This window comes from Raphanus sativus, chromosome 5 (assembly GCF_000801105.2).
Source record: "Raphanus sativus cultivar WK10039 chromosome 5, ASM80110v3, whole genome shotgun sequence".
Lineage (NCBI taxonomy): Eukaryota > Viridiplantae > Streptophyta > Magnoliopsida > Brassicales > Brassicaceae > Raphanus > Raphanus sativus.
Window position 1 is genome coordinate 360,884 of NC_079515.1, and position 24,943 is coordinate 385,826.

Consider the following 24,943-nt stretch of genomic DNA (forward strand, 5'->3'; position numbering starts at 1 on the left):
TGCATTTCTTTCTGTTCCGCCGACGATCGGTCGCATGCATTTTAAACAGGAAACTATAACACTATTTTTGGTCAACATATTAAGTATAAAACAGGAAACAATAACTATAGTTGGTCAAATGATTGAGTGTTGTCACTTGTCACACATATCAATGCAACCACAAAATCAAATACATGTGCATATAATAAATTTCCTCTGGCTATACATAGCAAGGAAGTTCTTGTATGATTTACTAACTCATAAGGAAAAAAAGATCATTTGTGACAAAGTCTATAATGGCGATGATCATAGGCTTTCTTGATATCTTCATAGCATTCGTTTTCTTCCTTGTCTTCCGTTGTCTCTTGCTTTATAAGCAAACCCACAAGCCTTTGCTCACGAACTGGCCGGTTCTTGGGATGCTTCCGGGTCTGCTCCTCCAAGTCCATCGTATCTACGACTGGATCACCGAGGTCCTTGAGGCCACCGGTATGACGTTTTGCTTCAAAGGACCATGGCTAAGTGGAACCGACATATTGCTTACTGTTGATCCGGTGAATATACACTACATTCTAAGTTCAAACTTCGTTAACTACCCTAAAGGAATGGAGTTTAAGAAGATATTTGAAGTCATCGGAGATGCCATTTTCAACATTGACTCTGGCATGTGGGAGGATATGAGGAACTCTTCTCATGCCATTTTTAGCCGCCAAGACTTCCAAAGGCTTTGGGTGAGTACAAGCGTAAGCAAAATAAATCAGGGACTTGTACCTATCCTTGAAAACGCTGTTGAGAAAAACATCCTTGTCGACTTGCAAGACGTGTTCCAGAGATTCTTGTTCGACACGTCTACCATTTTGATGACCGGGTATGACCTAAAATGTCTCTCCGTCGAAATGCCTAAGGTTGATTTCGGTGACGCTGTGGATGGAGCTTCAGATGCAATTTTCTATAGACATGTCAAGCCGGCTTTCTTGTGGAAGCTCCAATACAAGTTCGGTGTTGGCGTAGAGAAGAGGTTGAGAAGAGTTCTCGAGGTTTTTGACGAATTGCTCGAGAAGATCACATCAGCTAAAAAGGAGGAGATAAAAAGTCATGACCCAAAAGGAGAGGTGACAGATGTATTAACATATTACATGACTCTAGACACGGTAAAATATAAGCACTTGAAAACAAGTAACAATAAATTCCTCAGAGACACTATTTTGGGTTTCCTGATCGCGGGACGAGACACAACAGCCTCGGCTCTCACTTGGTTTTTCTGGCTCCTCTCAAGAAACCCCGAAGCAATGACCAAGATCCGACAAGAGATTAGCAAGAAGATGCCAAAGTTTGATCCTGCGGATTTAGACAAGCTCGTGTATCTACACGGTGCCGTGTGTGAGACGCTAAGGCTATATTCACCAGTCCCATTTAACCACAAGTCACCGGCAAAGCCAGACGTGCTTCCAAGTGGGCATAAAGTCGATGAGAATTGGAAGATAGTCATCTCAACTTATGCATTGGGGAGGATGAAATCTGTGTGGGGAGATGACGCAGAAGAGTTCAGACCAGAGAGATGGATTTCAGCTAGTGGGAGGCTGAAACATGAACCTTCGTATAAGTTCTTGGCGTTTAACGCTGGTCCGAGAACTTGCTTGGGGAAGAAGTTAACGTTCTTGCAGATGAAGACAGTGGCTGTAAACATCATACAAAACTATGAGATTCAGGTCGTTGAAGGGCACAAAACCGAACCAGTTCCTTCTGTTCTTCTTCGCATGCAACATGGTCTCAAAGTTCGTGTAGCTAAGATTTGATTTTATCGGTTTTCTAAATAAGTTGTTTAGATATCAAGTTGTACGTGTGCCAAATGCTTACCACTGTTTTCTAAACATATCTTATGTCATTTACTGCTCATCATTTCGTATTATTATTATTTTTTTGTAACTCAGGCTATCATTTCGTATTATTACGTGTATTTCTTTTGAGTTGTTAAATCATATATTCTTTTTTTTTTACGGCAGTTAAATCATATATTCATGTGTCCAGAAAATAAAAAATAAATAAATAAATCTTATATTCATATTCATACATTAAGGTACAAATTAACCTTGGAGATTTTTTACCAGCTCGAAGCACATATATTTTTGAGATGAAAAGCGGTTTGATACTTTACTTTCAGCTATTTCTTTTTTTTTTCCCTCTGAAGATTTAAATTAAAAGGGACAAAGCCCACATAACAGCTTGATACAAACAGGCCCAAACCGGCCAGCCCAAACTAAAAACCAAAAAGACAAACCGGGACTTCAGCCCAGACCAACTGAGCCCTAAGCCCACACCCACAGCCCTATGACAGGGAACCCTAATTCTGTGGCACCTCGAACATCAACGGCGCCGTCCAACCTCAGCTCGCCTCCGCGCTACCTTCGCCGCATGGGATCTTTCACCGGAGAGCATCAGTCGATCCCATCGCGATCTCATCCAGATCCCATGCTGACAGGTCCAACACACATCAAACACGAACTGCGAAGTCACTTGAATAACCATCTGTCATTAACCCAACACCACCGACGTTCACTAGTTGATTCAGGTGAGAGATTAAGAGGCGGAAGAGCTTTGAAGCTTTGAAAAACCGACAACACAGAGAAGGAAGAAAGGACAAATTACAGAACTGCAGAAGTTAAAGAAAAGAAAACCAAACCGAAGAGAACGATACTAACGGAGCTACCGCCTCCCGGGAGCAGGAACCGGCGATGACGGTGCTAACGGAGCCACCGTCTCCCGGAAACAAAAGCCGGCGGTCGTAGAGCTGAAAGAGCCTCTACTCTCCGGAAGCTTCAACCGAACACAATCCGTCTGCCGCTTCGCTTAACTGTTCTTCAACTTCGCCACGGATCCAGAGAAAGCTGCTTTACCGCCGATTAGAACACCGTACGAGCGGACCCCTTTTGGCGCAAACCCTAGCCCAGAACCGTCAGCATATCGGAGGGATCGGTAGATCGAAGCCCACAGCGGAGATCCTTAACTTAACCGGAAAAAATAAGACACCGACGCCGGCACACGTGCGGACGCACCACCGGACGTCGGGGTCTCCGACAACTTTCTCTCTTGCTTCTCTCTACTTTCTCTCTCTGAAAGGTTGTTTTTATTTTTTTCTTCTTTATTTTGTAACTTTTTTAACTTTCAGCTATTTCTTTAAGCTTTCTTTTTTTCTTTCTTTCAATTTAAAATTGCATAAAAGTAAAGACTATCCACCGAATTTCAAAGATTCTTTCTTTCTTAAAACCGATGAGGCTTCGAAGAGAAAATACAATTTTACTTACGACAATTTTCAAATAACACTTTTTAAGTTTGTCACAAAATAGTATTCAAACAAATAAAATAACCAAAATAACACAATTTTATTTTGAAAATTTTAATATTTATTTTTTATTTTTAAATATTTGAACACATTCCTAAAATCCCACCTCTTAATTCTAAATCTTAAATATTAAATTAATTAATCCAATAGTTATAAATATATATTTATTCTTCAATAAAAAAATTTAATCGTTTTTTTCCTTATGATGCTATTTTTATGATAAAAATTTGGTTTGGTGTTATCATGGTTTTTTTATCTTTTACTTAATCTAAATTCAGCATTTGACTATTTGTAGACTAAAAGATAGGTGCAAGATGAAGAAAGCGCACTTAGCTAGTAATTAAAGCGTTGACAAAAAAATGCCAGTAATAAAGCAGATTTGCGAGAAACTTGCGTAGAACCCAAGAATGTATCTAAACGCCATAAGCCGCAACGTTTCATGTCATGTTCGAATTCATTTTTTTTTTTGCTAAAATTCAATTTTTTGTTTGTTTGTTAAATTTTGTTTCTTTCACAAAGTTTATAGGAATTATAAAATTCTCTTGTTTAAAACTGAAACAGTCACATATATTTTAAATTAGAAATCGGGAGATCGAAAATTTATAACCTCCAAATAGGAATATTAAAGGAAGTTATTGGATACTTCCTCCGTTTCGAATTACTTGTCATTTTAAAATATAATTTTCGTTTCAAAAAGTGTTGTTTTCGGTTTTCAATATAAAATTTATTGACAATATTTTTTTTCTATTTTTCTATTGATTGATATATGGTTAGGTGTATCGGTAATAGTATTTTTATTTTGATAATATGTAAAATTAAATGTTATTTTAATATGTGTATATAAACCTAGAATGACAAGTAATATAAAACGGAGGGAGTAACAATTATTGAAAAAAAATCAATCCAAATAAAATTCATTGCTATGAAATATTTTCAAGATTTTAATATGAATTCTTCATTCTTTTTGAAGAGTGCGCCTAAACATGTCCTTTTCTGATCAACAGCAACAGAGTATTATTCAAAAAGATTACGTAGTTGTAAAATCATCCCACAATCACTCTATATTTTTAAGTTTCCCAAATTCTATATTTAAAATTTAAAATGCACTTCTCCAAGTAAAATTTCCAAAATTAACTTCAAAATTACTTGTATTTTACAAAAGTTGTCCTTATATTTGTCTAACTGATATAAATTCATAAAAAATATAAATAACTAACACATATATAAAATATTAATTAATAAAAGCTTAAATTAAAATATAAAACCAAATTATTAGTGTTGTTGTAATATTTAAATTTCTATAATAATTATGTCTTCATGTACCTTTCTAAAAGGTTTTTTATTAAGTTTATTTTGTAATATTATTGTTGTCTAATTTTAATTTTAAAATAATATAAAACCTGTTTTAATTTTTTATTTAATTTTATGGGTAAAACTTAAATTTAAAGAAATTAATCTGAGATATAAAAGTTTTAAAGATTAAAATGAGAAATGAAAAAAATATTTAAGAATAATAAATAGAATGTGTAATTGTAATGGCCAAAATGCAAATAAAAAATGAAATTTCAAATTTGAAATTTTGAGTAAAAACTTCAAATACGAAATTGCACTCCTCGATACTATGAATTTGAAATTTTGTAGTTTTTTTTTGAAAAAAAAAACTATATTTGAAGTTATATAATATCTATTGGAAATGTTTTAAATTGCTATATGGGTGGAGGTAAGAATGAAATCCAATTATTAATATCAAAAATGTCTATTTTTTGTTCTTAAAATGGTTTTATCATTTTGTTGGAAACTCAAATATTGTAAATAGTCTCTGTTAGTGTAAACTGAATCCAGATGTTAATAGTTACGGCCACAATCTTTTTGTGTAAAAGTATGTAATTCTTCTAGAGCATTAAATTATTTTTTTGTGTGTGGTAAAAGTAAAACGTTAAATCTCTAGAGGATTAAGTTTGAGGTTTAGTCAACCATTTAATATTGACTTTTCTTGTAATCTAAAATGTTTTGATCAATAAGAACTGAGGTTTAAATTAGACAATTTTTTAAGGTTAGAAAATTAAAACGACTTAGACAAGAGTTGAAGATTATTTTAGTTTTTTTTTGTTTTTGTGTAAATTTGAGGATTTTTTTTCCTGTTTTCTCAATAGTTATAAACGTTGAAAGTAAATTTATAAGATACGATGATTGGCACACTGAAACTATGCTAATATAACATTACTTTCTCATAATATTGAAATACTTAATAAAGTTTTGAGAAAAGAAAAAGGTTTTTTTGCTAAATAACCAAAAAAAAGAAAGAGAAATTAGATTTTGGAAGAGAGATTAGAGAGAGATACGGAGAGAAAGTAGGAAAGAAAGGGGAATTTTAGTTAGATTTTTAATTTTTTTTTTAACTACTTGGCCTAATTTCCCAAAAGAAAATGTATGGAGGCGTGGAGACATACAAGTCACAAAAAACTATCCATTATGGACCATGTTACTTGAATATGCCAAAGTAGATAATAACTCGGTACACTACACATCAGTAGCAATGTAGCATCAATCACCACCACTTACGTACATGGTCCCTACTCCCTACAGCTCAATTATTGTTCCTTTTAGATCAATTATCACAAACGGTTCAGATTGAGTCGAATAGTATGGACACCTGATTTTTTTTTCTCTCATGAGCATCAGAGATTCCCTCCTTCTCGATTTCCTAGGGCTGTTTTTCATTATTTTAATTTTTTTCGTTTGACTTTTCTTAAAAAAAAAAAAAAAATTAAAATCGAAACTATCGCGGACTGCCACGTGTCGTGGAGCCCGCAGAACAGTAACGATACGGTATCACTGGAGTGATACTCTACGGCACAGGTTCATAACATTTTGATTATTATATTATTTTTTTGTCTCAAAAAACGTGTGAATTCTTCCTCTGATTCTTTAATGCGCATGGCCTTAGCAAACAACTAAAATTTTAAAGCGGCAATATTGATATTACGTACAATTTCTTCCGTTAAAGCTAACTGACTTCTTTTTTAAATATATTTTCTTATTAATATTGAAAGATGATGTTTCGGTGCTAACGGTTATAAACTTTTTTATCTGACTTTTCTTTTGAACATGGAATTGTATAAGGGTATGGGTGTAATACATGTAGTAGTAGAGTTGAGGGAAGATAAAAGTTTTTTTCTTTTTTAACCCAGAATATCAGGCGGGCGATGATCCAACCGACTAATTACCGGAGGCCTAATCACTGGCACCGGTTAGATCCGGTTGCTCGCAAAGAGAGTTATATACCTTTGTTGTCTGATCACAAAAATAGTTAATCTAAATTAGAAGGATTTGAACTTGCATGAATGATCTCAACCACCCGACTACATTCTTATGGTTGTAAAGATAAAAATTATGATTTAATGCAATTTACAATAAAAACTATTTTTTTATAGATATATGTAGTGACTTTGCTGCAAAATAAGAATTACTATTTTGTCAACAATTAGTAGTTCTTTTGATGTATAAACTATAGTATGTATGTATTATTTATTAAATGTAAACAATGATATAAAATATTATAATACAAATTTAGTAAAAAGTATTTAGAGAAAAAAAAAAAAAAAAATTTGGGCAACAAAAAAAATAATATATATATATATATATATTCATAGTAAAAATTAAAAATTAACTAAAGATATTCATATATATATATATATATGTATAAATAATTTATGTACAAATAATTTATGTACATAGTTTTTTTAATTACTAAACAAAATTAAAAATTGACTATATACAAAGCTATTTAAAAAAAAACTATATACAAAGCTCCCATATTGGTTAGACATACGGAGCCGAAAGTTGTCTTGTACTTAAACAATTAACTAATTACAGTAATACGTCGCATGCACTGGACCATTGGTTTTCGAAATATTTTGACATGCATAAATCTACGGTACCAAACAAACAAAAGAGTACATTTAATCACCTAAAGGTAAGGTCAGATCCCTCGTGTTATGATTGCTGAGACATTGACATTTCATCAATTCAAAGGACACAAATTAAACACGATGCTTTCTAGTTTTCTATTCATCCTTTATACCAAGCTTCCCCTTTTGGTGTAATATCTCTATTCTATTTTTTTCCCCATAATATGGCTTTGGTAAGCTTAGTTGATATCTCAATTGCTTTCTTTTGTTTCCTCATCTTTCAGTTTTTCTTGATCAGCAAGAAACCTCACCCCTCCTTTCTCACAAACTGGCCGTTCCTTGGTATGCTTCCCGGCTTGATCCTGGAGATCCATCGTGTTTATGACTTTGCAACCGAGGTTCTTGAGCATGGGAACTTAAACTACCTTTTCAAAGGCCCCTTTTTAGGGGGCCTTGACATGTTAATCACCGTTGATCCTGCTAATATCCATCACATTATGAGCTCAAACTTCTCTAACTACCCTAAAGGGACCGAGTTCAAGAAGCTATTCGACGTCTTGGGAGATGGGATTTTCAACGTAGATTCTGAGTTGTGGAAGGATCTGAGGAAATCAGCTCAAAGCATGATGATGAATCCAGAGTTTCAAAGCTTTTCAATAGCTACAAGCTTGAGTAAGCTAGAGAAAGGTCTTGTCCCACTTCTAGACCATGTTGCTAAAGAGAAACTCGTCGTGGACTTGGAAGATGTTTTTCAAAGATTCACGTTCGACACTACTTTTGTTTTAGCTACCGGGTATGATCCAGGTTGTCTCTCGCTTGAGATGCCAGAAATCGAGTTTGCAAGAGCTTTAGACGATGCCGAGGAAGCTATTTTTTACAGACATGTCAAGCCGGAGATGGTGTGGAAGATGCAAAGATTGATTGGGCTTGGAGATGAGCTGAAGCTGAAAAGAGCTCACGCCATTCTAGATCGTGCTTGCTTTAAGTGCATATCTTCCAAGAGAGATGAGATAAGCCGCGGGACTAATAATATTAGTTCCAAAGATTTGCTGACGTCTTACTTGAATGTGGACACGACCAAGTACAAGTTGTTGAATCCTAATGATGACAAGTTCCTTAGGGACACGGTATTGAGCTTCATGTTAGCGGGTAGAGACACAACAGGCTCAGCACTCACTTGGTTCTTCTGGCTTCTCTGTAAGAACGAAGAAGCCATAACCAAGATTCTTCAAGAAATCAACAAAAATATATCTTCAGGAACCAAGACAGATGCTGCAAACTCCAAAGATGATTATGATTCATTCAATCCCCAGGAGCTGAAGAAGTTAGTTTATTTACATGGTGCAATTTGTGAAGCCCTAAGGCTCTATCCACCTGTTCCCTTCCAACACAAGTCTCCAACTAAAACCGATGTTCTTCCAAGCGGACACAAAGTCGATGCCGGCTCAAAGATTTTGTTCTGTCTCTATCCATTAGGGAGAATGAAGTCGGTTTGGGGAGAAGATGCATTGGAGTTTAAACCGGAGAGATGGATTACTGATAATGGAACTTCTGTACATGAGCCATCTTATAAGTTCTTATCATTTAACGCAGGTCCAAGAACTTGTCTGGGGAAAGAAGTGGCTATGATGCAAATGAAGACAGTGGCTGTGAAAATCATACAAAACTATGATATTAAAGTCGTTGAAGGGCACAAGGTCGAGCCAGCTCCTTCTGTTATTCTCCACATGAAGCATGGTCTTAAAGTCACGGTTTCTAAGAGATGTTTGGTTTGAATGTTTTATGACTAGCTAGAAACGTGGAAAGTTGACGTAGATGATTTCCTTATCCTCTCATGGAACGTGAAAATCTCATGTCAGCTTGAAAGTTATCCAATAAAATAAGTTTACAAAAAGGTTATCTGATAAAATATAATTATTAAAAAGTTAATAGCAGTTTTCTATTTTTTAAGTAGAATATAGATGTGGGCAAAAATTCTGGATCCATAATATTATTTTAATGCAGACTCAAATCATATAATAAATTTATAGAATCTACAGAAAATTGTTTTCTTGTGGTTAAAAATCTAGGACTTTTTCGTAGAAAATAGGTTAAATCGAAGTCTATTAAGACACATATCTAATCTTTGGGTGAAAGATGTAGTATATGATAGATTTTCTTTTGAATATTCGTAGGGATGGGTTTATAGTCATTTTCAATAGAACAATATGACTTAGTTTCCGCATAAAAATATCGAATTCGAAATATATTTGCATTTAAAACATGTCTACTACCACTAGACTCCAAAATCCAGCTAAAAAAAGAATAAAAATATATAGCAACCATAAGAAACTATATATATTCGCTTTAGTTTACTTGTATTTTGTTCATATAAACTTAGTTTATTTATTTAACAAAATACAGTTTATTTAACCTATGAACTTACTTTATTTTCAATAGGTAAGTGCATTAAAAAGTGACAAATTTTGCTGGTGGGGAACTCGCTTATATGAACATGTTTTATATATATGATATATAATTATATAGACGTAGATTAATCATGCTATTGCAATACATGTAATACAATATTTGGAGTAGCCACAATCTCTTTATGGTAGCTTATATTGGATATAATCATGTTGAACATTTTAGAATAAATAAGGAAAGGCTGACTAGTACGTAATTAACGTTTAAATTTTATTAGAAAATATTATTTTTATAAAAAGTATAAATCTTCATTGTTATGGTATATATATGTTAATATTAATCTGTACATTTAACCAATCGATTGCAGATTTCAAAATGTGAGAAGTAGTAACCGAGAGAGCTAGTCAACATATTTGTATCCATTAATTTTGTTACTAAAGCTTGTTCATAAAATAAAAATTGTCACTAAAAATATAGAACAATCTATAAAGAGATGTATGCATATGATGATTTTTTCCATATTTCTTAACATCTAAAAAACTAATTGAGAATATAAAGAGATACATGCATATGATCTTTTTTTGAAACGGTATTTTTTTATTAAGTTCTTAAAAAGCTTCCTAGTTAATTAGACAATGATATTTATAGAATTGAATCACTATATGATTATTTAGTTAATTTAAATTTATGGGATTAAATAACGATATGCTATCCAATGCATAAAAATTAAATATCTTTTTTAACTAAAAGAAATTAAATATCTTTTTTGAAATATAAGAAAATTGATGTGGATTTAAAAACATAATAGTTTGTAGATGTATTTTATTATCTGCAATGGCATCGGCAATCTACAAAATTCTCGCGTTTTCAATGTACAAATGGGAATCAAGATTATCTATTGTATTTCACCCAAAAAAGACTATCCAGTGTATATTAAAACAAATCAAACGAGACGATTTTTATGTATGTGAACTGTATTTAAAAATGCATGATCCAGTAATATTTGTTGCTATACTAAATAGATAACTGAATGGGATAATAATATGTAACATACAGTGTTTTAAGTTCCAAAAAACATACACTGTTTTACAGAAGATATTTTGACTTACGACAAACCTGCATTACCAAACAAGAAAAAAAGAGGACATACTTACCAAAGAAACAATATTTTATTCCATCTTATCATAATTATTCAGGCGATGTAGACACATCACCTGTTTCAGAAAAGCAAAAAGGCATTGCTTAATTCAATTCATATATATAATCTGGAACAGTTCTGCCACTTAGTGTATCTATCACACAAGAAGAAGAAGAAAAACCCTTTAATTCATCTCTAATGGCTTTGATAAGCTTGTTTGAAATCTCCATTGCTTTCTTTTGCTTTTTTCTCTTTCGACATTTCTTGATCAACAAGAAACCTCACCGTAAGTGTCCCACAAACTGGCCTTTCCTCGGTATGATCCCTGGTTTGCTTGTCGAAATCCATCGTGTTTATGACTTCATAACCGAGATTCTCGAGGTCACGAACTTAACCTATCTTTGCACAGGCCCGTGTTATGCGGGCCTCGACATGTTGGTCACGGTTGATCCTTCTAACATCCACCACATCATGAGCTCAAACTTCTCTAACTACCCTAAAGGTCCCGAGTTCAAGAAGCTATTCGACGTTTTGGGAGATGGGATCTTCAACGCCGATTCGGAGCTGTGGAAGGATCTGAGGAAGTCAGCTCAAAGCATGATGATGCATCCTGAGTTCCAGAGGTTCTCATTAGCTACAAGCATGAGTAAGCTAGAGAAAGGGCTTGTCCCGCTTCTTGACCATGTCGCTAAAGAGAAACTCGTTGTGAACTTGGAAGATGTGTTCCAAAGATTCACGTTCGACACCACGTGTGTTTTAGCGACCGGGTATGATCCAGGTTGTCTCTCGGTTGAGATGCCAGAAATCGAGTTTGCAAGAGCCTTAGACGATGCAGAGGAAGCAATATTCTTCAGACATGTCAAGCCGGAGATCTTGTGGAAGATGGAAAGCTTCATTGGCATAGGAGATGAGAAGAAGATGACGAAAGCTCGCAAGACTTTTGACCGTGTTTGCTCTAAGTACATAGCTTCAAAGAGAGATGAGGTAAGCCGTGGGATTACAAATATGGATTCTCAAGATTTGCTGACGTCTTACATGAACTTGGAAACGACCAAGTACAAGCTGTTGAATCCAAGTGATGACAGATTCCTTAGAGACACGATCTTGACCTTCATGTTAGCGGGCCGAGACACGACAGGATCTGGACTCACTTGGCTCTTCTGGCTTCTATGTAAGTTTCCAGAAGCCATGGACAAGATTCGTCAGGAAATCAAGACAGTTCTATCTCCAAAAACAAAGACTGATGATGATGATGCTGATTCCGATTCATTCAATCCCCAAGAGTTAAAGAAGTTGGTGTATCTACACGGTGCAATTTGTGAAGCCCTCAGACTCTATCCACCTGTTCCCTTTCAACATAAGTCTCCTACTAAAACCGACGTTCTTCCAAGTGGACACAAAGTTGAAGCCAACTCCAAGATCTTGTTCTGTCTTTACTCATTAGGGAGAATGAAAACGGTCTGGGGAGAAGATGCATCGGAGTTTAAGCCGGAGAGATGGGTTTCTGAGAGTGGGAAGTCGGTACATGAGCCGTCTTATAAGTTCTTGTCCTTTAACGCTGGTCCAAGGACTTGTTTGGGGAAAGAAGTGGCTTTGACGCAAATGAAGAGCGTGGCTGTGAAAATCATACAAAACTATGAGATTAAGATGGTTGAAGGGCAAAAGATCGAGCCAGCTCCTTCTGTTATTCTCCACACGAAGGATGGTCTTAAAGTCACAGTCACTAAGACATGTTTGGTCTGAATTTTCTGAAGTATAATCTATGTTTGCAACAGTAGATGCTTCCTCTGTCCTCCAAGTGTGGTGATCTCATATCAGTTTTTAAGAGTTCATCCAATAAAATTAAATTATAACATTACCTTTAAATTTTAAATTGTAGTTAAATTACTATCTAAATATATAGTAGTTAATTTTATCTATGATTTTCTAGTTTAGTTAGTATTAGGGATGCTTTTTTTTTTTTACAAATTTACAGTCTAAAAAAATATAAATCAATATACATAAAAAATATTTTTTTTCTTTGGTTGTATATTTAAAAAAAAGCTGTATATCATGATTGCAAAAATTGGTAGAGTTTTTGATGTAGGCCTAACTTTGAAAAAGTAAAGTTAAATCATGATTGATTAGATTTGATCATTTAAAAATAAACAAAGTTAAAGAAATGAGATAAAACTCAACCAATAATCCAGAATATATATAATTTCATTTCGAAATGTACATTGCTTCTTACTAATTTGTTGACACTTCAAAACCTAATACGTTATCCTCGTAAACCCTGTATTTAGGACTTGCACGTAACCAATGTGTTTCTTGGTGAGAAAGCATATGTAACCAAATAAGCTGATAGAAGCCACTAGTGAAGTTTGAGAGCGGGTAGATAAGAAGAAGTAACTGGATTGGTATTACACATAACAAAGTCCAGTGTTTCACTACGTTTGAATGTATTTTAAAATATTCAATTTCAAATTAGAGATGTCTGGAAAACAGCGTGTGACTCTCCAATAAATAACGATCGTTAGGGGAATTTCCAAAAATACCACTTTCAAGGTACCATTATTCATCTTTAACACCACTAAAGACACATTTTCAAAAATACCTTATTTATTGAAAAGGTAAAAACTCTTATATCTTTGTTTTTATATGCTTTTCAAAATTCTAATCTCAAATTCTAAATCCTAAACCTCTAATTCTAAACCCTAAACCCAAAATCTTCAACTCTAAACCCTAAACCCTAAACTATATACCCTGAATTCAATATCCTAAACCCTAAACCCTAAAGTCTAAACTATAAACCCTAAATCCTCAACTCTAAACCCTAAATCCTCAACTCTAAACCCTAAACTATATACCTTAAACTCTAAAACATCAATTCTAAACCCTAAATCCTAAACCTTCAAATCTAAACCCTTCATTAAAAGTAGTGGTAAAAGTGGTTAGTGTAAACATGAAAAGTGGTACTATGAAAATTGTATTTTTGGCAATTTCTCTTTATAAATCGTTAGGAAGGAAAATAACATTTCAGAAATCATACGTTAGCTACGAGTTTTTTTTAGCTACTTGAGCATTTCACTCCAAGGTACGTATAGAATATTTCTTAGCAACCGTGACTTTAAGCCCATGCTTCATGTGAAGAATAAGACCAGGTTTTGGCTCAATCTTTTGTCCATGGACGACACTAATCTCATACCTTTGTAATATTTCCACGATCACTGTCTTTATCAGATCCATTGCTAAATTCTTACCTAGACATGTTCTTGGACCGGCATTGAACGACATGAACTTGTAAGAAGGCTCATGTCTCAACCCTCCCGTCTCTGAATTCCATCTCTCTGGCTTGAACTCCGTCGCGTCTTCTCCCCACACGGCTTTCATTCTTCCCATAGCGTATAGAAAGATCATAATATTTATATTCGATTTGACTTTGTGCCCGCTTGGAAGTACATCTGGTTTGATTGGTGACTTGCGTTCGAAAGGAATTGGTGGGTATAGCCTCATTGATTCATTTATTGCTGCATGCAAATACACCAGCTTGTTCTTGTCTTGGTCACTCCTGGTTAGTGGTAGATTTTCTTTGATTTCTTGGAGGATCTTGGTCAACACGTTAGGGTTTTCAGACAGAGTCCAGAAGAACCAAGTGAGTGTACAAGCCGTTGAGTCTCTCCCAGCTGCCATGAAACCTACTGCGAAGTCTCTGAGGAACTTATCATATTCAGGATTCAAGAGCTCGTACTTGCTTGTATCTAGCTTTATGTGGGACGTCAAAAGATCCTCCTCACTTTCTTCATCGGCACTGCGAGTAGTCCCTTGTGATCTTATCTCTTCTCTCTTGGCTGATATATATTTTGCACAAACACGATCAAGAACGGCATTAGCTTTCCTCATCTTCTTCTCTGTTCCGAATCCAATCCATTTTTGCAGCTTCCACAAGAATCTTGGTGTAATATGCCTATGCAAAATCGCTTCTCCGACATCATCGAGAGCTTTAGCAAACTCAACCTCAGGCATTTCAGTGGAGAGACTTCTAGGGTCAGACCCGGTGATGAAAATGAAGGTTGTGTCGAACATGAATCTCTGGAACACGTCTTGCAAGTCCACAACCATCTCCTCATCTGCAATATGACTGAGAAGGGGTAGGAGTCCGTCTCTGAGTTTACTTCGCGTGGTACTCGTTGAGAAGTTTTGGTACTTTTGATGGCTGAATATGACCTGAGAGGACTTCCTCAGGTTCCTCCATAGCTCTGAGTCTGAGTTGATGATCCCGTCTCCATAAGCTTCAAATATTTCTTGGAACTCAGGACCTTTGATGTAGTTTGAAAATTTTGAGCTCAGTATATAGTTGATATTAGCTGGATCAACTGTGACCAATATATCCATTCCAGTGAACCATGGACCCTTGAACTGGAAAGTCAAGTTGGAGTTCCCGAGAACATCGACGCTGTAGTCATATATACGGTGGAGCCTCACCAGCAAACCGGGAAGCATACCGAGAACCGGCCAATTCCAAGGGTAGCTTTTAAGGGTTTTCTGTAAGGGTAAGTAACTATGTTTCTTGTTAAACAAGAAATAGAAGGTGAGAAAAAAGAAGAAAGCTATTAATGCTTCATAGAAACCTACTGAAGCCATTAGAAAGAATTTTTTTTTTTTTGAGGTACACAAGGAGAAGAACAAGGAACTTGATTTATAGATAGATGACAGCACATCAACCAGACAAGTTGCAAAAGTCTATTGTTTTATTACATTAAGAATAAGCAGAGAGGAATCTTTGGATTTACGCTCAATGTATGTTTGAAAAATCATGTTTGCAATTTAACAATCAGACGAATCTTAAAGACTGTTAAAGGTTCCAGGTTGAATATTCGAGGATCACATGATTTCATTAATGATAATTTTCTTGATGATGAAGCAATGAAAATGAAAGATGCAATAGATGTCAATAGACGATTAGGCTTAAATTAGATAGCGTGATCCAAATTATGCATACAAATGTAATATGCATTCTATATTATCAAATATTGCAATTTAATATACTAAAAGTTTTTCGTTATGCATTATAAAATATTGTCTAAACTTAATGTGAATCATAACTTATTTATTATAATTGTTAAGCAACGAAATTCATATTCTAAATATTTTCAACAGAAAAAAAAATCATATTCGAATTCAAATATAATCACGTTAATTGCAATATTAACAAACCAGTTTTTCTGTTCATGGCATATTCCAAGTGACCTATTTCTTATAAGCTTGATCATAAAGTACCTGTCCACTGCTAAGCATTTTAGCAAAGAAAAAAAAACTGCTTAGCATGGTTACAATATTAAGACACCACGAGGAAGCGAAAAGAAAGAAACCAACAAGGACACACTTATATGGATGCAAAATACATCAAGAATCAGTTGATCAAATCATAAGATTTTAAAGCCTAATTTATAACATATTGCAATACATCTGCAATGATTTAATTCATACACCATTAATTTCAAGTTGAACATCTCTTAGCAACTGTGACTCTAAGTCCATGCTTCATCGACAATATAAAACCAAGAACTGGCTCAATCTTCTGCCCTTTGATAACCTCAAAGTCATACTTTTGTAATATCTCCACGACTACCATCTTCATCTGAGTGATAGCTAAATGCTTACCTAGACAAGTTCTTGGACCGGTATTAAACGCTAGAAACTTGGAGGAAGGCTCATGTTTTAGACCTCCATTCTCAGTAATCCATCTCTCTGGCTTGAACTGCAATGCGTCTTTTCCCCAGACCGCTCTCATCCTCCCTAATGCATAAAGACATATAATAATCTTAGAGTTTACATCGACCTTATGACCACTTGGAAGCACATCTGATTTGACAGGAGACTTGCGCCCGAAGGAAACTGGTGGATAGAGTCTCATTGCTTCAAACAAGGCACCTTGTAAATACACCAACTTGTCCAGATTCTCTTGCCCATTTCCGGTTCTTGTTAGATCCATGATCTCTTGGCGAATCTTGACTAGCACTTGTGGATTTTCAGAGAGAAGCCAGAAGAACCAAGAGAGAGTGAAGGCGAGTGTGTCTCTCCCCGCTACAATGAAGGCTATGATAGTGTCTCTAAGGAACTTATCATCACTCGGGTTCAAGAGCTTGTACTTGGTTGTATCTAGCTTCATGAAGGAAGTTAACAGATCCTCACCTTCTCCATTGAGAATCCCTTGTGATCTGGTGATCTTTTATTTCTTGGCTGATATGTATTTGGAGCAGACACGGTCAAAAGTTGCGTTAGCTTGACTCATCTTCTTCTCTTGCCCCAACCCCATCCAGTTCTGCAGCTTCCACAAGAATCTCGGTTTAACATGCCTACTCAAAATCCCTTTTCCAGCATCGTCGAGAGCCTTGGCTAACTCATCCTCATGCATCTCAATGGAGAGAGATCTAGGATCAGAACCGGTTATAAGGATTAACGTTATATCGAAAGTGAGCCTCCCAAACACATCTTGCAAGTCCACACTCGTTCCTTCCTCAGCAAAATGATTGAGAAGAGGAACAAGTCCGTCCTTGAGCTTACTCGTCATGGTACTCATCGAAAACCTTTGAAAATCTTGGTGATGGAGCATGGATTGACTACACTTCCTCAGGTTCTTCCACATCTCTGAATCCGTGGTGAATATATTGTCTCCGTACACATCGAAAATCTCTTGTAACCCCGGTCCTTTGATGTAGTTTGAGAAGTTTGAGCTCATTATATGATGAATGTTGTCTGGATCAGCCGTGAGCAACATATCCATGCCAGCGAAGGGAGGTCCCTTGAAAAGAAAGGTCAAGCCAGAGAATCCAAGAATCTTAACGGTGAAGTCATGTATCTGGTTGAGCGTCATGAGCAGACCGGGGAGCATACGGAAAACCGGCAAGTTACTAAGGAACCGGCTATAACGTTTCTTGAATAGCAAGTAATGGAGGATGAGAAAGCAAAAGATGGTGGCTACGAAAGTTGCTGAAGACGCACGAGTTGGTCCATGAGACACCAACCCGGGAAAGGAAACTTCAAATGAATTTATGGAAGCCATTTGAGTAAAGGCGTTTGATTAAGATACACACTTATGTGATGGTTTACTTTGCCAGCAGAAGGAACTAACTGCACTTATTTATATGCGCACTGCAGCACACACTACTTGAGCTACTCTGATTGAAGTGGGTAAATCGTGGCCCAGCTTAATAATGTTAACAAGTTAAAAAGGAAATTTGGGAAATGTTTCTTGTTTTTCTTTTTTTAACATCATTAAGGAAATTGTTTCTAAAATTAACTCGAGTGTTTTTATCTGAACACTGCAGCAAAGCAAGGGGTTAATGCGTATAACATGAAATTAGAAAGCATTAAATTGCCAATATGACCACCTAACTTTTAATTTCGTGAAAATACCACCTAACTTTGCAATACTTTAAAAATTGTCAGTATTTCACGTTTCTAACTTCAAATAATTAAAGATTTAAAAAAAAAAAGAAAAAAAAATTAAAGATTTAATAAAACAATGAGAAAATTAGCTGGATTTTACATACTATTGTTCGTTTTATGTATGTGCGCTGACGAAATTGATTGTTCTTTTTGATTATTACGGAATATAATTATTATTTTTTATTTGATTAAGAATAGTATTTTAGTTTACATTTTTCGTTATTTTAACCCCAAACCAAAAAAATTCCAAGACAAAATTGAATCTGAATCATTAAACAGAATCAAACTAGCTTTCATGTTATTTACTGCCACCCAAATAACTCGATATATCTGAGCTAGCAAAACCGAACCAAACCAATTTTCTAATGTCTCAAGACCTCACACATTACATGCTATCGTAAAAAAAAAAGATTTATTTATCCAATAAGACAAAAAGGTGCAGACAGTTTTCGTCAGGACCAGACAATAATACACACACGAGTACAAGAAGAAGAAGATAAGCTGAGAAAACCAAACCTTCTTTCTATGTAATATGAGCTCATTATGGCTAACTTTGGTCTTTCAGCTTCTCCATGAACTACTGGAGAAATCATATCTTTTTAACGATCTGAACAACATCCTCGTCCTCAAGCTCGTGTTCCTGAGGTGTTTCCACACATATCAAAACAAAAGACAACCAGCGGTATATAGTTAGTTAAAGATATTGCAATGAGTTTACCAAAAATATATGAAGCTGAGAAATAGTAACTATGGAAATCTTGGCACTTTTCAAGTTCAAAAGTTGCAGAGTTTGCAGAAGACTAACCCTTCCAACTCTCTGTGGCTTGTGTTTGGCACTCGAACCCCATACCAAAGCGCTGCATTGGGAAAATCATTACTACTCATAAGCAATGCTCTCGAGCAAGAAACTAATAAACAGAGAAACAGAACAGCAGTAAAGTTAATATTTACTTACTACTTGAATTGTTTAAGCATGTCTTTGTGAATCCGGATGCAGAAGTCCTCAACAGTCCTCTTCTTGGAAGATAAGATAACAGGGTCATCATAATCCGGATTCATTGCCTTTGGTTTGGTGTAGATTCGGGTTAGATTCAAGTATTCCCATATCTTATCGAGAAGACCATCAAGATTCCACTCCAGATGCGCACTACAGGATTATTATTATTATATATATATCAATGAGAAAAGGAAGACAACTGATCAAGTAACCTGCCCGGAAGATTAATAATATCTACCTTATAGGACAGTAGTGAGGAAGTTTGTCCAAAATTTCAAGTTCCTCGAGGGTGATCTGATCGATCTTGTTGACAGCATAGATACATGGCATATAGATCCGACTGCCCTCGATGACATCTATGAGGTCATCAGCGGTGGCATCATAGCGCAGAGTGATGTCGGCGTTGTGAATCCTGTACTCACTGCAAATCGCCTTTACAGTGTCGAGGTCAAGGTGTGTCGAAGTGACTGTAGACGTTAGATTGATACCACCTTTGTCTTTTTTCCTGAATGTAAGGTTAGGTGGCTCCTTGTTCAACCTACGTATAGCATCAGCCCGTTATGGAGTGTCAGAATTTCTACCGTAACTGATAAAGAATTGGGGGTGTATAAAAAACAGGTTATTATTATATACCTTATTCCGAATCCTTCGAGCTCTTTTTCAATGAGACGTTTGTGAGTTATTGGCTTTATGGCATCAAGAACTATTAAGATGCAGTTGCAAGTCCTAGCAGTACTTATAACCTGGAATTAGTTAAGCGTCAAACACGACCAACGAGGGGTCAAATTACAAGATAGATTCTGAAATTCCAGAGGTTTTTGCACGACGTACCTGTCGTCCTCTACCTTTTCCGTCCTTGGCACCCTCGATAATACCAGGAAGATCTAATAACTGTAAAGGCCATTAATGAACAATTACAACAAGTAGGCTTAGGCTCAGGACGCGAGCACATCATCTCTCCTCCACAACTAGAATATTTACAAAAGGGGCAAAGATGTAGATAGATACCGTACCTGAATTTTAGCTCCACGGTATGTAATAACACCGGGAATGCATGTCAATGTTGTGAACTCATAAGAAGCAACCTGGAAAAAGGTTCAGAAACTTAGAAACTAGAGCACCAGCCAAAACATAGTTCTAAATCCAAGATCCAAGACAAGATAACTTATATGGCCCAAGAAATGGGTCAAACCAACAAGAACACAACAAAGGACTTGGATACATGGTAAGTTTGAAAACCTCCAATTACATGCGACAATGGCAAGTACATAAATAAGGAAATGCAAAAGAACAATAGCAAACCTCAGAAAACGTTCCCGTCAGTTTGTTCAAGAGGGTAGATTTGCCAACGGAAGGAAACCCAACAAGTCCAACTCTAGAATCTCCACTTTTTGTCACATCAAAACCTTCGCCAGCAGCAGCACCACCACCTTTGGTAGGCGGTGCAAGAAGGTCCCTTCGTAGCTTAGCAAGTTTGGCCTGCCAGAAGTAAAGTGGAGCAACTATGTTTAAAGACAAGCTAATGGAAAAGTACCAAAAGATTCCAATAAATAGAGAGTATGGAATCATATTTCCTGTCTGTCTAGTAAACATAAATAGTTAAAAGTTTGCTTAAGTCCATCATTTGGGAGTTCATATAGTAAAACCTAACGATTTAAAGACCACAAGTTACAATACTTGTCCATGTGTCAATTGAAACATATGTAAGTCACTGCAAAATGAGATATAGATTTGAACTGTAGGAAAACCTCAAGCCAATCATTCAAACCTCATTTTAAGCTACAAAAATAAAAACTGGAAAATAAAATAGCTCATTGAGGAGAAAAAAATGAACCTTTAACAAACCGAGATGATGGGCGGTGGCTTTATTCTTCTGTGTCCTACCCATCTGCCACATATACAAAGTGAATCACTCATTACAGCACTCTCTATGCATATCCAAACTTGAAGAGCACAAAGTGTAAGAATCAGAGAACATTACCTCATCTTCGATTTCTTTGATCTTCTGCATAATAGTCGACATGGTTGCAGAGAGAGCTCACGGAGACAGCGCCAAGGCAAGAGTTTAAACGCCAGTGAGAGGGAGAGACAGAACACCGGAAATCAGATGTCTAAAGTGACGAAGACGGACGAGAAGAAGCAAACAAATCCTAACCGAAAGTAACTAGAATTGGGCCTGATCCACCAAGATATTGGGCCCAAGTAATAACTAGATGATAAACATTGTTCTGGTTTTTTTTAGTCTAGCTGAGTCAAGGGTCTAGGTGAAACAAACCGGGTTTGCTCTCGGATATCCTTCAGCTTCTTCTTGAGATTGGCCATTGCTGCTTCTTTCTTCTTCGGCTTGAACTTACTTGTATTGTATCACTTGCTTTCTAGGCTTCCCCACTTCTGGTTCACTCTAGGACAAAAGAATTATTCAGAACATCACAGTGTGGTCTTACTGTTTCTGCTTCTTTTATCATCCTTGCTTAGATTCATCCTTTGCAACTTCATTAACATAGAGATAAACTCTTTCTTCAATCTTCCAATCAGGCTTCACACATTTTTATGTTTGTCTTGCCTCAGTATCCTTAACTTTATAAAAACGGATCTTTATGAGCTCACCCATCTGAATTCCCCACAGCTGCATTGGTCTGTTAACCAAATAGAGTTAACTAACCCCTTTTATCTGATGAAGCATATCGTTTAAAACTTCATAAATCTGATGGGCCATGCGGTGAGATTTATCCTTGGACAAAAAGATATGAACCTCATTATCAATCAGAATCCAACTACGTCCAGGTTCTTTCACCACACCATCAAACTTCATTCTTTCTCTTACCTTCTTCGCATCAGCCCACATTCCCTTTGAAGCGTAAATATTAGAAAGCAAAATAAACGATCCACTGTCCGTTGGATCAGACGAAATAGCCATTTCAGCAGCATGCTCAGCTAACTTGATGTTACCTGTCTTCGCGCATCCACTCAGCAAGCTCCTCCATACTATAGCAGGTGGTTTTTTCGGCATTTTATCAATTAACTCCCTTGCTTCGTTCAATCTACCAGCACGGCTTAAAAGAGATACCATACAAACATAGTGTTCTGTTTCTGGTTCAATCCCAAGTCGGAGCATAACCTCAAATTGCTCAAGCCCATCTTCCACGAGACCAGCATGGCTGCAAGCTGATAAAACTCCCACGAAGGTGATGTAGTTAGGCTCTATGCCTTCATTTATCATTTTTTCCAGCATCTGAAGAGCTTTCTGGCCTTCACCGTGATTCGCATAAGATGAGATAACAGAATTCCAACAAACCACATCTCTCGAAGCTGCTGAGCTGAAAGCCTTATAAGCATCTTCAGGACTTCCACATTTGGAATACATATCTAGTAGAGCATTTGTAATGTACGAGTTATATCCCAAGCCTCTTTTCATAATCTGGCAGTGGAACTCTTGACCTAACTGAAGACTTGCCAGGTTGCCAGCTGCTGTAACCATGTCGGCAAAAGTAAATTCGTCAGGTTTTTCCCTTGATAACTGTAGTTCCAAAAACAGATTGAGAGCTTCTTCGTTCTCTGATTGTTGAACATAACCTGAAAACATGGAGTTCCAGACAACAAGATCTTTTTCTTTCATCTCATTAAACACAAGCCTAGAATCTTTGATGGAGTAGCAATTTGAGTAACCATCAATCAAAGCACTTGCAGAAAATATATCTAAGTTTACCCCATATTTGAACATAAGTCCATGGATTTGTCTGCTAAGTTCCAAGCTTGATAAAGAAGCAGATGCACGTAGAAGGCTAACGAAAGTCAATAGGCTAGGTCGAATAAGCCGTGACCTCATATTCCCAAAGATGTTCAATGCATCATGTAGCTCACGTTGCGTCCCAAGTCTAGAGTAACCTTCAATCACTGCATTATATAAAACCACATCATCCCCGCCGAAAAGGTCAAAAACTTTTCTGGCATCGGTCAAACAATCACATTTTGCGTACATGTCGATCAAGCTGTTAGTCACATAGCTATCAGTGCCCAGATTGGCTTTGACAGTGTACGCATGAACCTGTCTTCCATATTCCAGAGCATGAAGTGACGCACAAGATGTGAGTATGCTAGAGCAAGCATAGATATCTGGCTTCAAACCAAACTTCGAGATTCCAGAAAACAATTCCATTGCTTCCCTATGAAGAGAGCACTGTTTATAACCAGACAGTACTGTGGTCCACGATGTGATGTCTGCATTCCACATTCCATCAAATAACTTACGAGCCGATGTAACTCTGCCACACTTCACATAAAAATCTATAAGAACATTCATCAGCGAGGCATCCATCTCATGTCCATGTCTCAAGATGTGCGCATGAATCTGCTTCCCACCTTCAACAAACGGAAGTACTGTACACGCGCTTAGAACCGTCGAAAGGATGTAACCATCAGGAACAACTTTACCCTCCATTAGTTGGTAGAATAACTGCAACGAAACATAGCTTCTTCCCATTTTTGCATACCCCTTGATCATAGTCGTCCAAGTCACTGTAGATTTCTCTGGTAAAGCATCAAACACAAGCCTTGCATAATCAATATCACCTTCCTTGAGATAAAAACCAATCAACAAGGTACCAACATAAACATCTCGATCAAACCCACTCTTAAAGATAAAACTTTGCAACTGAAACACCATCGAACGTCCACTACTAACATGTAAGCAAGCTTGGATGAAACTCGACAAGATATATTCGTTGGGGCTATTTTTTCTAGTTCTCCAGAACTCTAAAAAAACCTCCAGAGACTCTTCGTAAAGCCCATGATGGTTACAAGCTGAAACCATGGTAGACCAAGTAACTAAGTTTCTCTCAGACATTCTGTCGAACACCTTACGAGCATGAACCATATCACCGGCTTTCGAATACGATTTCATCAGAATGTTGTTTAGATACGTGTCTGATTCCAAACCAGAAACGATGATCTGACCATGGACTTCATTGTGATGGAGCAATGGATCATCTGACGCACGAAGCTGCAAGAGACGAGCGAAGTCGCGCCTTCCTCGGATTCCTATTGAAGAAGGAAAATCAGTTTCTATAAACTCCAAAAGACGTGAAGCAGAAGAGGACGACGAAGAGTAGAAACGCACCGCTTCTTGCACTTTACGCCAGGAACAGCCATGGTTTCTCATCTTACTGAGAGAGAGAGAGAGAGAGAGAGAGAGAGAGAGAGAGGGAAGAAAAACAGTGTTAGAGAAATAATTTCAAAAAATAAACATTCTGCCGTTTTGCTATTTTAAGTGAAGAAAGGACGGTGGATACGATGACGAAAAACGGCGCACAGTTATGCATCTACCAACCATGGAAAAGTCAAAAGAACATTGTAGGATGATGCTCTCTGCATAAAGGTATTAGCATTTACCTTAAGTCCTTAACGTTCCTCTAACCATTGTTACATGAATGATGATGAATCAGGAGACACATACAGAGTGCTAATGCTCTATCATTGTTACTTTGAAACAGAACTTTTATCTTTCTCTGTGGTAATTTTTTGATCATTTGTTACTTCACATAGGCTTTTAATCGTCTCTCAACTATTTGGGAAGCACGTGCTGAAGCATCATACACTAACGCCAGCGCTAGAGTCTCCGTAGAGAGTATAGTCCTTTTCAATTTTCATGCTCCATAGTTTTAGACAATATCGGTCGTTTTGAGACTAGTTTACTCCAAACTGTTCAGATATTACAACAAAGCTGGGGTATAGTAACTGAAACC

The 24,943-nt window shown here is 36.5% G+C and overlaps 6 protein-coding genes and 1 pseudogene across 7 annotated transcripts; 3 read left to right on the forward strand and 4 right to left on the reverse strand.

Moving 5' to 3' along the window:
- Positions 1-185: 185 nt before the first annotated feature.
- LOC108855671 (alkane hydroxylase MAH1) lies at positions 186-1,976 on the forward strand. Its single transcript, XM_018629545.2, has one exon. The coding sequence runs from the start codon at positions 276-278 to the stop codon at positions 1,773-1,775; it is 1,500 nt and encodes a 499-aa protein (XP_018485047.1). The 5' UTR covers positions 186-275; the 3' UTR covers positions 1,776-1,976.
- A 5,367-nt stretch (positions 1,977-7,343) lies between these two features.
- Positions 7,344-9,159, forward strand: LOC108855672 (alkane hydroxylase MAH1-like). Its single transcript, XM_018629546.2, has one exon. The coding sequence runs from the start codon at positions 7,455-7,457 to the stop codon at positions 9,003-9,005; it is 1,551 nt and encodes a 516-aa protein (XP_018485048.2). The 5' UTR covers positions 7,344-7,454; the 3' UTR covers positions 9,006-9,159.
- A 1,752-nt stretch (positions 9,160-10,911) lies between these two features.
- On the forward strand, positions 10,912-12,632 carry LOC108855673 (alkane hydroxylase MAH1-like). Its single transcript, XM_018629548.2, has one exon. The coding sequence runs from the start codon at positions 10,973-10,975 to the stop codon at positions 12,515-12,517; it is 1,545 nt and encodes a 514-aa protein (XP_018485050.2). The 5' UTR covers positions 10,912-10,972; the 3' UTR covers positions 12,518-12,632.
- A 24-nt stretch (positions 12,633-12,656) lies between these two features.
- On the reverse strand, positions 12,657-15,397 carry LOC108831146 (alkane hydroxylase MAH1-like). The gene is made up of 3 exons (XM_018604710.2): positions 15,333-15,397; positions 14,941-15,284; positions 12,657-14,883 (listed from the first exon to the last, which is right to left on the reverse strand). The coding sequence occupies exons 1-3, from the start codon at positions 15,395-15,397 to the stop codon at positions 13,841-13,843; spliced, it is 1,452 nt and encodes a 483-aa protein (XP_018460212.2). The 3' UTR covers positions 12,657-13,840.
- A 724-nt stretch (positions 15,398-16,121) lies between these two features.
- LOC108831147 (alkane hydroxylase MAH1-like) lies at positions 16,122-17,855 on the reverse strand (annotated as a pseudogene).
- A 748-nt stretch (positions 17,856-18,603) lies between these two features.
- Positions 18,604-21,758, reverse strand: LOC108848449 (developmentally-regulated G-protein 3). Its single transcript, XM_018621816.2, has 10 exons — positions 21,184-21,758; positions 21,037-21,090; positions 20,505-20,681; positions 20,216-20,287; positions 20,034-20,093; positions 19,836-19,945; positions 19,441-19,740; positions 19,161-19,352; positions 19,011-19,062; positions 18,604-18,845 (listed from the first exon to the last, which is right to left on the reverse strand). The coding sequence occupies exons 1-10, from the start codon at positions 21,223-21,225 to the stop codon at positions 18,795-18,797; spliced, it is 1,110 nt and encodes a 369-aa protein (XP_018477318.1). The 5' UTR covers positions 21,226-21,758; the 3' UTR covers positions 18,604-18,794.
- A 96-nt stretch (positions 21,759-21,854) lies between these two features.
- Positions 21,855-24,599, reverse strand: LOC108848448 (pentatricopeptide repeat-containing protein At4g39530-like). Of its 2 annotated transcripts, XM_018621815.2 has the most exons (2): positions 24,319-24,395; positions 21,855-24,239 (listed from the first exon to the last, which is right to left on the reverse strand). In XM_018621815.2, the coding sequence occupies exon 2, from the start codon at positions 24,100-24,102 to the stop codon at positions 21,856-21,858; it is 2,247 nt and encodes a 748-aa protein (XP_018477317.1). In that variant the 5' UTR covers positions 24,103-24,239; positions 24,319-24,395; the 3' UTR covers position 21,855. The 2 variants fall into 2 exon arrangements, with proteins under 2 accessions (XP_018477317.1, XP_018477316.1); XM_018621814.2 differs by having other exon boundaries at positions 21,855-24,599.
- Positions 24,600-24,943: the final 344 nt, after the last annotated feature.